The 12,552-nt window shown below is 33.7% G+C and overlaps 1 protein-coding gene across 1 annotated transcript in view; it reads right to left on the bottom strand.

Moving 5' to 3' along the window:
* SPATA17 (spermatogenesis associated 17) overlaps positions 1-12,552 on the bottom strand; it is a gene marked incomplete at both ends in the record, with an annotated part of 185,195 nt that overhangs the window by 158,095 nt on the left and 14,548 nt on the right. The window contains 2 exons of the mRNA XM_082679238.1: positions 1,745-1,826; positions 3,594-3,683. Of these exons, the coding sequence (XP_082535364.1) occupies positions 1,745-1,826; positions 3,594-3,683 (172 nt within the window). The remainder of the gene's footprint in view (positions 1-1,744; positions 1,827-3,593; positions 3,684-12,552) is intronic.

Below are 12,552 nucleotides of genomic sequence, written 5' to 3'. Positions count from 1 at the left end.
CATGAAAAGCAAAGACAGACCAAACATATTAAAGGTGACTAAAGAAAAACAACAGTTAGGTACAAAGTGAAATCCTGGTTTTTACCCCGGAAAAGATGTTTTTGCTATAAATGACATTATTGGGAAAATCAGTGAAACGTGAATAGCGTCTAAAGATTAGATAATAGTATTGTACAGATGTCAGTTTCCTGATTCTGATCATTTTAATATGGTTATGTAGAAAATATCCACTGATGAATTGAGAGGAAAGAGGCACCACTTCTGCAACTTTGTCTCAAATAATTAAAAATAACCATAGAAAAAAGACCAAAAATATGTATAGAGGGGTAAAAGAAAATGATAAAGTAAATTTGTTCACTTTAGTGAAGAAATCTGCGTAAAGAATATAGGGGAATTCTTTGTACTATTTTTGCAACTTTTCTGTAAATCTGAAATTATTTCAAAACTTAAAAATTACTTTTTAAGTAGTCTGAAATGTCAATGATGTAAGAGATTTGTGTTCTAGACAAGAAACCCCATGCTAACAATTAACAAAATTAATGAAAGATACTTTAAGTTTGTTGCAGACATGTAAGTGGGCTATTCAGCCAGTTAAATTAAAAGAATAAACTTTTCTTTGGTTTTGGTGGATTTTTAAAATCTTAAGTAACATATTAATTAAGTGGGAACGTATAGTATTAAAATAGGAGCTTAACTTGAGAGAATCATGTTATTTAGAGAAGTTATCACTAAAATGGGTTCTCCTGTAGGGACATCAAATCTGCTTTATAAGAGCATCACAGTGATTTTAAACCTAACTGTAAGAGCCAATACTTGTAAAAAGTTTGGGCCAGCATTTTTTAAAAAATACTTTATTTATTTCATTAAATCTAAAGTATTAGGCTCTTACTCCAAGCAGTCCCTGTATTTTATTAACATGTTTTAAACTTTTCTTGCCAAAGGTGAACTCTTATCATTTAGTTGTCTACTTATTTTTTTTTTCCCTCTCTATATCTTTTAATTTCACTTAGATGCCTCTAATAAAGAATAAATTAAGAACAAATTTAAAGTATTATAGTAGAAAATAGTAACAAATCAGAAAACTTGTGAAGTAGGCAATTATAAACCTCCTCATTTTGTATCAAAAAATTATTTTTTCTTAATTTCTGAAATCATTAAACTGAAGTATAAGTTGGCATGTTATCTCATACTTCTGCAAGTCTATGAGTGGATATAGATGATTGTGTTATGCTGTATTTATTAAGGCAATCTTCAAAAATCCCAAGAGTCAATTATAGGAAATGGTAAGTAGCACAGAGAGAAATTACCTTACATTTTTATTTTGTAGAATTAATTTGGGGCACTTCAACCAATGTTTATTGACAGTGCAATGGGCCAGGGATTGGTCTAAATGTTGGTGGACCAAAGATGAACAAGCTACAGTGATTACTCTGAAAGAGCTCACTGTCTAGAAAATAGAGACTCTTCAACAAATAATACACACAAATGCATATGCTGTGAACGGTACTTTAACAAAAATAAAATATCTAGTATAGTTTGGGTATAAAGAAATGAGTCATCAATTCTCCATGGAAAAATCAGCAAAGGCTTCTGAGAAGAATTCTCATTCTAAAAATTAAAGCCAATTTTGTTCTCACATAACTATTATCAATAACTTCAAAACTACATGTAAATGTGACTAAAGTGAATTAGTTACAACAAATTCAATAATTCAAGTGCCAACATACATAAATTTTATATTTACCTTCACAATTAGTTGATAATGTTGTCTGCCTAAGTAACCTCTCCATTGTTTCTGAATAATTGTTGCTACTCTGTGTAAGTACCTGGGTGAAAAATATGCTTATTAGTATGCTTTCATTGAAACAATGATATATCTTCAATTTTTGCTTAGAATACTCCTTTTCACAATTCAAGAAATCAAATTCAAAGCCGAGTTTACATGTACTTTTAAAGACAGTATGAAGGTTCCCCAAAACCCTAAAAATATGACCTAACTAAAAAAACTAAAAACTACTATATGATCCAGCAATCCATTCCTGGGTATATATATCCAAATAAAACAAAAACATTAATTTGAAAAGATACATGTACCCCAATATCCAATAGCAGCATTCTTTATAATTACCAAGATATGGAAGCAGCCTATATGTCCATCAACAGATGAATGGATAAAGAAGATATTTTTATATATACATATATATACACACACACACATATATATATATGTATATATGTGTGTATACACACACACACACACAATGGAATACTGCTCAGCTACCAAAAAGAATGAAATTTTGCCATTTTCAACAACATGGGGTATTATGCCTAGGGAAATTAGTCAGAGAAAGCCACATACTATATGTTATCACTTATATGTGGAATCTAAAAAATAAAACAAACTAGTGAATATAACAAAAAAGAAACAGACGCGCAGATATAGAGAATGAACTAGTAGTTACCAGTGGGGTGATGGAAGAGGGAGGGAATAGATAGAGGTAGGGTATTAAGAGATACTACTCTGTAAAAAATAAATAAGCTAAAAGGATATATTGTACAGCACAGGGAATATAGCCAATGTTTTGTAACTATAAATGTAATATAATCTATAAAAATTTTGAATCGCTATTAATATGAAACTAATATTGTAAATTACTTCAATAAAAATAAATAAGTCAAGAGAAAATTAAAAAGACAGAAGAATGCAATGAAATATTGAAATATATTTTTTAAAAGACTATGTAAAACAGGTCATAGTGACATGTTAAGAAATAAGCCAGGCACTATTGATATGAATCGCTATAAGTACTTTGAAATAATTTGTGAGGTCAAGAAACACTTCCCTTTTTCATTCTTATATTACTCAGTCTATCTTAGCTAAAGTCATTTTAGTCTGCTGAATTAAAAAATACTCTCTGCTCCCATGTTCCTATTTGGTATAGTGGCCAAATGAGAACCATCATCTTCATGCTTTTATTTGCATGTCTGGCTCCTACTAGTAAATATAAGGAATTATACAGTATAACCCCTAGCTGACCATCTGAGTTAATTATGGATTAGTCATATTCTTCCAGGGCAATATTTTTCAGAATTGATGAGAAACTGAGGGAAATTTGAGCACTGAAGAAAAAGTGGAAACAGTTAAGATAGGGATCAACTACAGTCTCTGTAATCAGAATGACATCATTTTGGTGTCATTTGCCTTTATTTACCAACACGCTGGAGAGGACTGGAATAGCTTCTTTTTGTTTTGTTTTGTTTTTCTTTCTTACCAGTCAATAAGTTCATTGCTATAAAAATACAAGTCCAATAATTTTTCACATCCTATGGAACTTGAAGAAAATAATCTGATCAAGTATATTTATGACATTGAGAATTTTTAAAAGAGATATGGTCAACATCATTTAGTTTCTTTATATGTGAGAAAATATGACCAAAAAGAGTTATGTCTTTAAAGGACATCATATAATTTATTAACTTCATTACAAGTAAAATAAAAAATTATTTGCAATAAGAACCACATGAATAAATTACATTTTCTAAGGAGTATATTTTTATGATATATCTGAGGTTCCATGACAAAATCAATATACCTGATATATGCTCGAACTTGACATCCTCGAAACCAGCTCTGGATTTTAACTGCTGCATCATTCTCCTTTTTTCGAAATACATCCACAACGCTAAAAAGAAATTTTTTAAAGCATTTCATTAGTGACTAACATAATTCTAAAGCAAATCAACCTGTTAAACTTAATTTTTAATTTCTTTGAAAATGATAATTATAATTCAAATGTCATTTTAAATAAAATTAAAATACTAAAGAAACTATTCCAGAAATTATAAGCTATGTTTCAAAAATTAACCTTTCTCTAAGAGGCCATGTGCTTTCAACAGCTTTACTTTTTTTAAATTTTATAATCACCTATTTGCAACTAATTAATTCACCAGTGGTTTTTATAAGGAAATTTAAAAAGCAATGTGCTATTTTGTCATTATTTAAAAAACATAATTATTTGAATTTACTGTTTAAATGCCACTACACATATTATGAAAGATTAAAATCGTTGCATATTTCACTTACTATATCAGTTAAATGAATTGCCTCTAAGTAAAATGCATCCATCATTTTACCTGTTCTAGACAGAGTTCTTAGAACATGTATTTCAGTTAAAGGAGGCAGGGGCCAGGGCCATAGGCCTTATAAAGAGATAAGAAATTCAGTCTTTAGATTTTACTGACTTATAGGAAGAAAAGGTTTAGTCAGGACAGATCTCCATCTTAATTTTTTCAGTCATTACAATTCTCCCTCTCCATCCCCATCTGATAAAGTCATGTTGCTTAGGGCAATTACTGTAGACCACAGAGTAATTTCTCTCCTAGAAGGCTGGCTGGCACTTAGCACTTTATGTTTGCTGAATGAATAAAGAATTGCTAGTCACTTATTTTTTACTTTTTAAAAAATTCTCTCAAGAATTGTGTTTTCTTAGGCTATTTTTTTGTTTTCATTGTACGTTAAATATATAGATTTCATTAAATTTATATAATTAGAACAAAAATAGAATGGGAAAAATATTTCAAACAATATTATGAAGTTGGCTGAGAAAGCAAACAGGATTAGCAATTAAACTGTCAGTGACAAATAGTTAAAGAAGTAAATAGACAGATTATCTACTAGATAAGCAGGAAAGAGAGTTACCAAGAAAGCCTGACTGAAAAGGACCTACAAAAGCAGAGAGAGGAACAAAAATTATGCATCAAGTCAGTGATCCAGATGTGAAAAAGAGTAGTGGTGTGAAATAGCACAGATCAGTAAGGTTGCATAAAGGGTAGCAGAAGTGAAGAACAAACTGTAAAAACTACACAAGAGAATAGTCACTCACTTTACCAGATAATGGAAGGCACCATAAGATTATCGTATGATGCAATAAAAGTAGCTGGAAATAACTGTGTGAGGACACACTAGACAATTAGAAGAAAAGAAAGTTTCGTTATTGCTGTATGTTTGCCCTTCAGGTACAAAATAATAGCAGAAATATGTATAAACTGTATTCTTGGCTCAAATTATTAGACTGCACGTGGGAGAGACAACAGCTTAAAGTCCTTTCCTCCATGGAGCCTTCCTTGAATCCCCAGAATCCATGAGGCCTTTCCATTACACACGCTCATAGCTCTTCGTAACATTTAACACAATCATATGTAATTGTTTAATGAGGGTCTTTCCACTACACTTTAAGATGCAAAAGGCAGTCATCTTGTCTATTTTGTCCCACATGACTCTCTCAGTGGGTCCAGAGAGATAATGGATGTTATGCCTAACACTCAACCTTTGTCCTCCCAGAGCTGCTTCCTCTGGGGGACTGCATGTCACCTGCCACATTTAATCTCTGTGAAGAATGCCATTTGCAAGCTCCCTCACTACACCTTTCACTGCATGGACATCTCTCCCCATATTTGGATGACAGAGTTGTTGAGAACCCAACAGGAACCCCCATGCTCTTAGTAACTTGAGTCCTGGGGTGATTATGGGTAATAGACAGGCAGATCTCTGAATGAACCTGTTGAAAGAAGTAGAGAAAAGAATAATAATATTTTAAACAAATTAATACGTTATGTGCTAGCACTGTTCCTAGCATTTACATACCACTGAGTTAACTCACATATAATCCTTTCACATCTTGATGAAGTAAATAAATATGCCCATTTGACAGCAGAAGATACTGAGGCAGCGGGAAGTGTAGCTATATGCCCAAGGTCACACATTGGTGGGTGTCAGAGCGGAGATTTGATTCTAGGTAGTCTAGCTCTCAAGGCTGCATTCCTAACCATCACTTCCCCAGAAGGGGAAGAGGAAGGATGAGAATAGAAGGGAGGGAAGTAAAAGGGAAGAAAAAGCAAGGAAAAAAGGGCAAGAGGAAAAATGCACGTAAGCCATTTCCAAATATAATATTGAAACTGTGTGGCATAAAATAGTACCAATCTCCTAATAACAATAAATAAAGATGAAGATGTGGAAAAACATCAACATCTATAGCAAAAAACAAAAATTTCTCACTATACCGAGTACTGTGAGAATGCAGTACAATAGGCACTCGTGTATATGGCCAGAAGGAAACAATTTGGTCTTTGAACACATACAGAAAACCTTCATTTATAAGAGTGTCAAAAGTCACACAACTTTAGGAATGTTCATTAGAAGTGCATACACATACACATGGTAGTAAAACTATAATGGGAATGATAAAACACAAATTTCAGGACAGACGTGCAGTAAATTTCTAAGATCTGTCATGTCTTCATAAACTAGGAATGCCATAAACGGGAAAACCAAAGACTTTGTGCTGTGGTCACTATATTTGAGGGAAAGAAAAGAAACTTTGAAAAAATGAAACAACCCAGTTGAAAGGCAGCAAAACACAGGCAATTTACAGAAAAGAAAATACAAGCAATTTACACTTCTAAAAGCCTCTGACCTGGGTTCTGGGTATATTTGCACTTTTGAGATCTATAGCAAACCATCTTGTGAGTGCCGATGTGTATTTCAGGAAAAATTACATTGAAACAAACAAGGTCCTTAAAATTTCAGAAAACAAGCCCCTTTACTCAAGAAGCTGAAGTTAGGGATTGATGAATGGTTACCAATGTTAAGTTTTACTGTCAAATGTCATCACTGTTCCAAAAAAGGTAAGCACGTTTAGAATTTCGTTCTGAACAGTTAACTGATAGATGTTACTTCCACAAAATATGTGAATTTGCTGCTTCTGCAAGGCAATGTGAAAGAGGAAGTATTACCATTATGTATTCAATACATTTATTTATGGAATTTTGGTACAATGTACATTGAAAAACATGTGAAATACTGAAGAAACTAACAAATGGCATTGAAGTGTCTTTAATAAAAGATCTTTTATAAAATGTTGTTCTAAAAAAGCACCAAAAGACACTCAAGATGAGTCAGGAATTTTTTAATGATGTATCATTGTACTATTAAAGTAACAGAAACAACCTAAATAAGCAAGAGATGGACTACAGTACATCCATAAAATGGAAAACTATTTTGTCCTTACAAAAAATTAAGTGGATCAATGTCTTCACATAGACAAAACATGTTGTAATGGGAAAAAAAAAGGAAGATACAGTACAATACAACATGATCCCATATTTATAAAAAACAATTTTAACTACATGAGTATGTGAATATAGGCACAGAAAAAGTCTTGCTTAGTACAAATAAGGTTAATAAAAGTGGTTGCCTTTAGGAAATAAAATTTGAAAGGAGAAATTTATTTTATTAACTTCTGAATTTGGCAAATTATTTTATAAGAGCTGTGTAATACTTCGTAATTAATTTTTTTTTAATTTGTAATGAATAAACACAATCCCTTAGAAAAATAGAAACACATTTTCAAGTTTAAGGGAAATATTAGACTTATCTAGGCATTAAACCCTAAGGAATTTGACCATTTAATATAACATGAACTATGGCCTAACCTAGTTAAAATATTAGGATAGTGGCCAGCACTTCTGCTTTGCGGAAAGACCTTAGCTCAAATTCTAACTGTGTCACTTACTGGTTGGGTTACCTTAAGCAAGTTTTTTAATCCAAAATTCAGTTTCTTCTGTAAAATTTCAACAACAGTGTATCATGGGTATGTTTGTTGGCATATCACAAAGAAACTGGAAGACTGGTAAGTACTGTTTTCAATAAATGATAATGATAATTACTACATTTTTGCATAATGATGGGCATCTATGTAGATTGCAGGAAGAAAAAAATACCAGTCTGTCAACATCTTATTCATTAATTCAAAAAGATTTATTATATGTAAACTATGTGTTAGTATGGCATTTAATTATTATTGAATAAATCTGACACGTAACATTTTGTTAAGCTTAAGGTATACAGCTTATTACATAGATACATTTACATATTGTAATATGATTGACAATATAGTGATATTTATCATATTATATAATTATAATACAATATTATTGTCTATATTATATGAATTAGATCTCTATGGCTTATTTATTACTCATTACACATTGTACCCTTAAACACCATCATTCTTAGCCACCCCCCTCCTCTGGTAACCACCATTTACTCTGTTTTTTATGGGTTTAATTTTTTCAGATTCCACATATAAATGATCTAATATAGCACTTGTCTTTCTGTCTGACTTACCTCACTTAGCATAATGTACTCAAGGTCCATCCATGTTGTCACAAATGGGAAGATATCTTCCTTTCTTACGGCTGAATAATATTCCACTGTGCATATGTACCACATCTTTTTTACTCATTCATCCATTTATGGGCATTTGGGTTGTTTCCAAATCTTGGCTATCATAAATAATGCTGCAGTAAATGTGGAGTGCATATATCTTGTCAAAATCCTGTAGTCATTTCTTTTGGGTATATACCCAAAAGTGGAATAGCTGAATCATATGGTAGATCTATTTTTAATTTTTTGAGGAATCTTCACATTGTTTGCCATACTGGTTGGACCAATTTACATTCCCACCAACAACATACAGAGGTTCTCTTTTCACTACATCCTTGACAGAACCTGTTGTCTCTTGTCTTCTTGATGACAGCCATTTTAACAGATGGGAGATGATATCTCATGGTGGTTTTTGTTTGCATTTCCCTTATGATTAGTCATGTTGAGCATCTTTTCAATATAGTCCTTGCATCCCAGGGATAAATCCCACTTGGACATAGTGTCTAATCCTTTCAATGTGTTCTTGAATTCAGTTTACTAATATTTTGTTGAGAATTTTTCCATCTATAGTCATGAGGGATATTGGTCTACAGTTTTCCTTTCTTGTATCCTTATCTAGTCTTGGTATCAAAATAATGCTGGGCTTTGTGGAATGAGTTTGGAAGTGTTCCTCAACAGTTTGGAAAAATTTGAGGAGGACTGGTGTTCATACTTCTTTAAATGTTAGGTAGAATTCTCAAGTGAGACCATCTGGTCCTGGAATTTTCTGTGTTAGAAGTTTTAAAATTACCAATTCAATCTCTTTACTTGTCATTGTCTGTTCATATTTGCTATTTTTTTCTGATTTAATCTTGGCAAGTTGTTAGCTTCTAGAAATGTATCCATTTCTTCTACGTTATATAATTTTTTGGCATAGAATTGTTCAACAGTAGTCTCTTGACTCTATGTAGTTCTGTAGCATCAGTTGTAGTATCTCCTCTTTCATTTCTAATTTTATTTATTTGAGTCGTCTTTTTGTCTTAGGCTAGCCAAAGGTTTTTCAATTTTGCTTATCTTTTCGAAGAACCAGCTCTTAGTTTTGTTGATCCTTCCTATGCTTTTGTGGTCTCTATTTCATTTATTTCCATTCTGATCCTTGTTATTTCCTTCTTTCTGCTAACTTTGAGCTTAATTTGTTCTTCTTCTAGTTCCTTGAGGAGTAAAGTTATGTTGTTCGTTTGAGATGCAATTTCTTAATAAATATATTTATTGCTGTAAACTTTCCTCTCAGAACTGCTTTTGCTGCATCCTGCAATATTTGATATGTTTTATTTTCATTTTCATTTGTTGAGACAACTTTTTATTTCCCTTTGATTTCTCTTTTGATCCAATGGTTGTCTAGAAATGTGTTGTTTTCACATATTTGTAGACCTTCTCACTTTTCCCTTAATTGATTTCTAGCTTCACACGATTGTTGTCAGAGAAAATAGATGATATGATTTCAATCTTTTAAATTTGCTAAGATCTTTTTTTGTGACCTATCATACAATCTCTTCTGGAGAATGTTCTATGTGTACTTGAGAAGAATGTGCATTCTACTGCTGTTGGATGGAATGTTCTGTATATGTCTCATAAATTCTTTCCTTATAAAGTGTTGTTCAATTCCAACGTTGCCTTGTTGATTTTCTGTCTGGACAATCTATCCATTACTAATAGTGGAGTATTAAATGCTCTTACATTTTTACTGTTATTGTCTATTGTATTGCCTTTCTGAGTTTTCTTGCAGCTCACTGAATTCCCTCACAACACCTGTTTTATATTCTTTATTATTTAGATTGCAATATTCCATGTCTTTGGGTTTGACTGCTGGAAAATTGTCATTTTCTTTTTGTACTACCATATTACCATGACTGTTCATGGTGTCTGATGAAAAGTACCTCTGTTGCTGCTTTTTTGGCTGTATTTGAAGTAGCAAATGCCTTTCTTATTTGGTAAGGCTTAATTTACTTTGATTCTAACAATTCTACAGATTGATAATTAGGAGTCTTCCTTTTGTTTTCCAGAAGGTGGCGCTACAAATACAGGTTTTGTGTTCCTCTTCCTGGAGCTGACTTGCCCCTAAGGTTGGGAGCACACACACAAAAATAAAGCAAAGGTAGTGGCAAAGCCTGGAGAGGTGTGTACTTACTACTTGGGACTTTGAGTGTGTCTACAGCTTGGTAGAAAGGTTCTTAATTGGGGTGGGGGTGAGGGGCAGGGATGTCCCAGATGTCCATGGGCAGTCCTGTTGCCTCCTGGGGCAGACAGAAGATGACTTCCTTTAGTTCTTGTGGTCTGCCTACTTCCCTGACCTTCACCTCCCTCAGTCACTGAGTGTCCTCAGAGAGAGCAACTGGTCCCTCGAGTTGCAACACGTGTGGCTGGGCAGACCCTCACTCACCGCCTTCATCCTCCACCTCCTCTTCCAGAAAGGTTGTGCCAGCTCACTGACAGGCTGGCCACTGCCTTCTCTGCCATCACTCTTCTGCTGCCACCATATCTGACGCCACTTCCCTTGCTCTGCTGCCTCCTCTGCCATCTAATCCATCCACTTTCAGGTGCACAAATGGATGGATATCCCAGGTGTCCTCGTATGCTGTACAGAGGTGCTTTCTTTCTTTCTTTCTCTTTCTTTCTTTCTTCCTTTCTTTCTTTCTTTTTTTTCTGGTTATGGATGTCTGATTAGTTTCAAATCAAAGTGGAGAGAAAAAAGGAACAACTTATGCTGCCATGATGCTACCATCACTTTTAGCATGCCATTTAAGCCAAAGATGTATATATGACATATTCTGTGCTCTCAAGCTTACAAACTATTGGGTGAGCCAAAATGTGCCTTCAGTTTTTTAAGTAAAAATAAAAGACACATTTTTCATTTTCACCAAGAACTTTACTGAACAACGTATTCACCCTTTTGTTCCACTACCTTCTGCCATTTTTCAGGCAACTTCATAATTCCATCTTCCCAAAACTTTTTACCTTTTTGAGCAAAGAACTGTTCCAGGTGCCTTTTAGAGTCTTCCAGGGAATTGAAATTTTTTCCATTAAGAGAATTTTGTAAAGACCAAAATAAATGGAAATCCGAAGGTGCAATGTCTGGTGAATATGGCGGATGAGTCAGAACTTCCCAGCCAAGTTGTAACAGTTTTTGCCTGGTCATCAAAGAAACATGTGGTCTTACGTTATCCTAATGGAAGATTATGTGTTTTCTGTCGACTCATTCTGGAAGCTTTTCGTTGAGTGCCACTCTCAGTTGGTCTAATTGGGAGCAGTACTTGTTGGAATTAATCGTTTGGTTTTCTGGAAGGAGCTCATAATAGAGGACTCCCTTCTAATCCATATACACCACAAGCCCATCTTTGGATGAAGACCAGCCTTTGGTGTGGTTGGTGGTGGTTCATTTTGCTTGCACCACGATCTCTTCCATTCCACAGTATTGTGTCCACTTTTCATCACCCGTCACAAATTGTTTTAAAAATGGAACGCTTTCATTACATTTCAGTAAAGAATCACATGCAGAAATATGGTCAAGAAGGTTTTTTCACTTAACTTATGTGGAACCCAAACATCAAAGCGATTCACACAACCAAGCTGGCGCAAAAGATTTTCAGCGCTTGATTTGGATATTTTGAGTATGTTGGCCATCTCCTGTGTGACATAACATTGATTGTTCTCAATTATTGTTTCAATTTGATCACTATCAACTTCAACTGTCCTACCTGACTGTGGAGCATCGTCCAGCGAGAAACCTCCAGCATGAAACTTTGCAAACCACTTTTGACACATTTGATCAGTCACAGCACCTTCTCCATACACTGCACAAATCTTTTTTTGCATTTCAGTTGCATTTTACCTTTCTTGAAATAATAAAGCATAATATACTGAAAATGTTGCTTTTTTTCTTCCACCTTCAATATTAAAATGGCTGCACAAAAATTCACCAATTTTGATGTCTTTTTTTTAAATGCATGCTGATATGACAGCTGTCACATACAATCTAACAGAATTGTTTTGAATGAAGTCAAAGACAACTAAGTGCTACTACAGCCATCTTATGGAAAAAACGAAAGAACCTTTTGGCCCACCCAATAATAGAACTGAAAAATAATAGCAACAGTAAATAAAATTATGCAAAAAGTGAAATACCATATGAGAAAAGTAAAATACCATGTCAGAAGGAAAGATCTGGAAAATTCAGAAGTAGAAAAGTTTTTTTTCGTTTGTTTTTTTAGGAAATAATGAGTAGGGAAAGATGGGAGTCAAAGGAAGCATTTTGAGTAGGTTCTCAGAGGATGGGCAACTCTCCTGATCTG

This window comes from Grampus griseus (assembly GCF_964374135.1).
Source record: "Grampus griseus genome assembly, chromosome: 1".
Taxonomy (NCBI): Eukaryota; Metazoa; Chordata; class Mammalia; order Artiodactyla; family Delphinidae; genus Grampus; species Grampus griseus.
The sequence above is the reverse complement of the archived record's forward strand: the minus strand, read 5'-3'. Positions and strand labels throughout refer to the sequence as shown.